Raw genomic sequence first — 900 nt, 5'->3', positions numbered from 1 at the left:
GGCGGCGCCGCCTACGAGATGCCCGCGTTCACGGCAGAGCTCCTCACCCCCTTCCCCCGGGTTGGGGTGCCCGTGAAGTTCGACAAGCTCCTCTACAACGGCCGGCAGAACTACAACCCCCAGACGGGCATCTTCACCTGCGAGATCCCCGGCGTCTACTACTTCGCCTACCACGTCCACTGTAAAGGGGCCAACGTGTGGGTGGCTCTGTTCAAGAACAACGAGCCGCTGATGTACACCTACGACGAGTACAAGAAGGGCTTCCTGGACCAGGCGTCGGGCAGCGCCGTGGTCCAGCTGAGGCACGGAGACAAGGTTTACGTTCAGATGCCCTCCGAGCAGGCGGCAGGACTCTATGCCGGGCAGTACGTTCACTCCTCTTTTTCAGGATATTTATTGTATCCCATGTAAAACAAAAAACAGACACACACACACACACACACACACACAAAACCAAAACCTTTCTTCTCCGCTTCAAACTTCCATACTAGGAAAGATGCATTTTATGACCATTTCAGACCATCTTGTACAAAAAAATAAAAAATAATAAATACAAAGTTTAACGTTATGCACAGCTAGTTATAAAAACAAAAAAAAAGAGTGTGGTGAACGTATCTAAAGACGTGTATCAGGTTCATAAACGGTCGTTTCGCACCCCAGGGGGACATATTAGCTGTACATTATATATTTCTCTGATGCCATGCTTACTTAATTTCACAATAATTCAGTTCTAAGGTTCAAATCAGTGTACGGCGCTCCTGTTGCCTATTTGATTGTTGCATTGATCATAGTTACAAGAGAAAAACCAGTGACTTAAACCAGAGTAGTTCTGTCTCAGATTATATGGAAAACTTTGAGTGGCTTTTTATTTGTTTGAGTGGGAGTTTTGTTTTGGATTAT

The 900-nt window shown here is 46.3% G+C and overlaps 1 protein-coding gene across 1 annotated transcript; it reads left to right on the top strand.

The window, feature by feature from the left end:
* Positions 1 to 6: 6 nt before the first annotated feature.
* On the top strand, positions 7 to 588 carry LOC103770728 (collagen alpha-1(VIII) chain-like). The gene has a single exon (XM_008938003.1). The coding sequence runs from the start codon at positions 19 to 21 to the stop codon at positions 409 to 411; it is 393 nt and encodes a 130-aa protein (XP_008936251.1). The 5' UTR covers positions 7 to 18; the 3' UTR covers positions 412 to 588.
* Positions 589 to 900: the final 312 nt, after the last annotated feature.

This window comes from Merops nubicus, unplaced genomic scaffold (assembly GCF_000691845.1).
Source record: "Merops nubicus isolate BGI_N331 unplaced genomic scaffold, ASM69184v1 scaffold23740, whole genome shotgun sequence".
Classification (NCBI taxonomy): Eukaryota; Metazoa; Chordata; class Aves; order Coraciiformes; family Meropidae; genus Merops; species Merops nubicus.
This window is presented reverse-complemented; position numbering and strand designations above follow the sequence as displayed.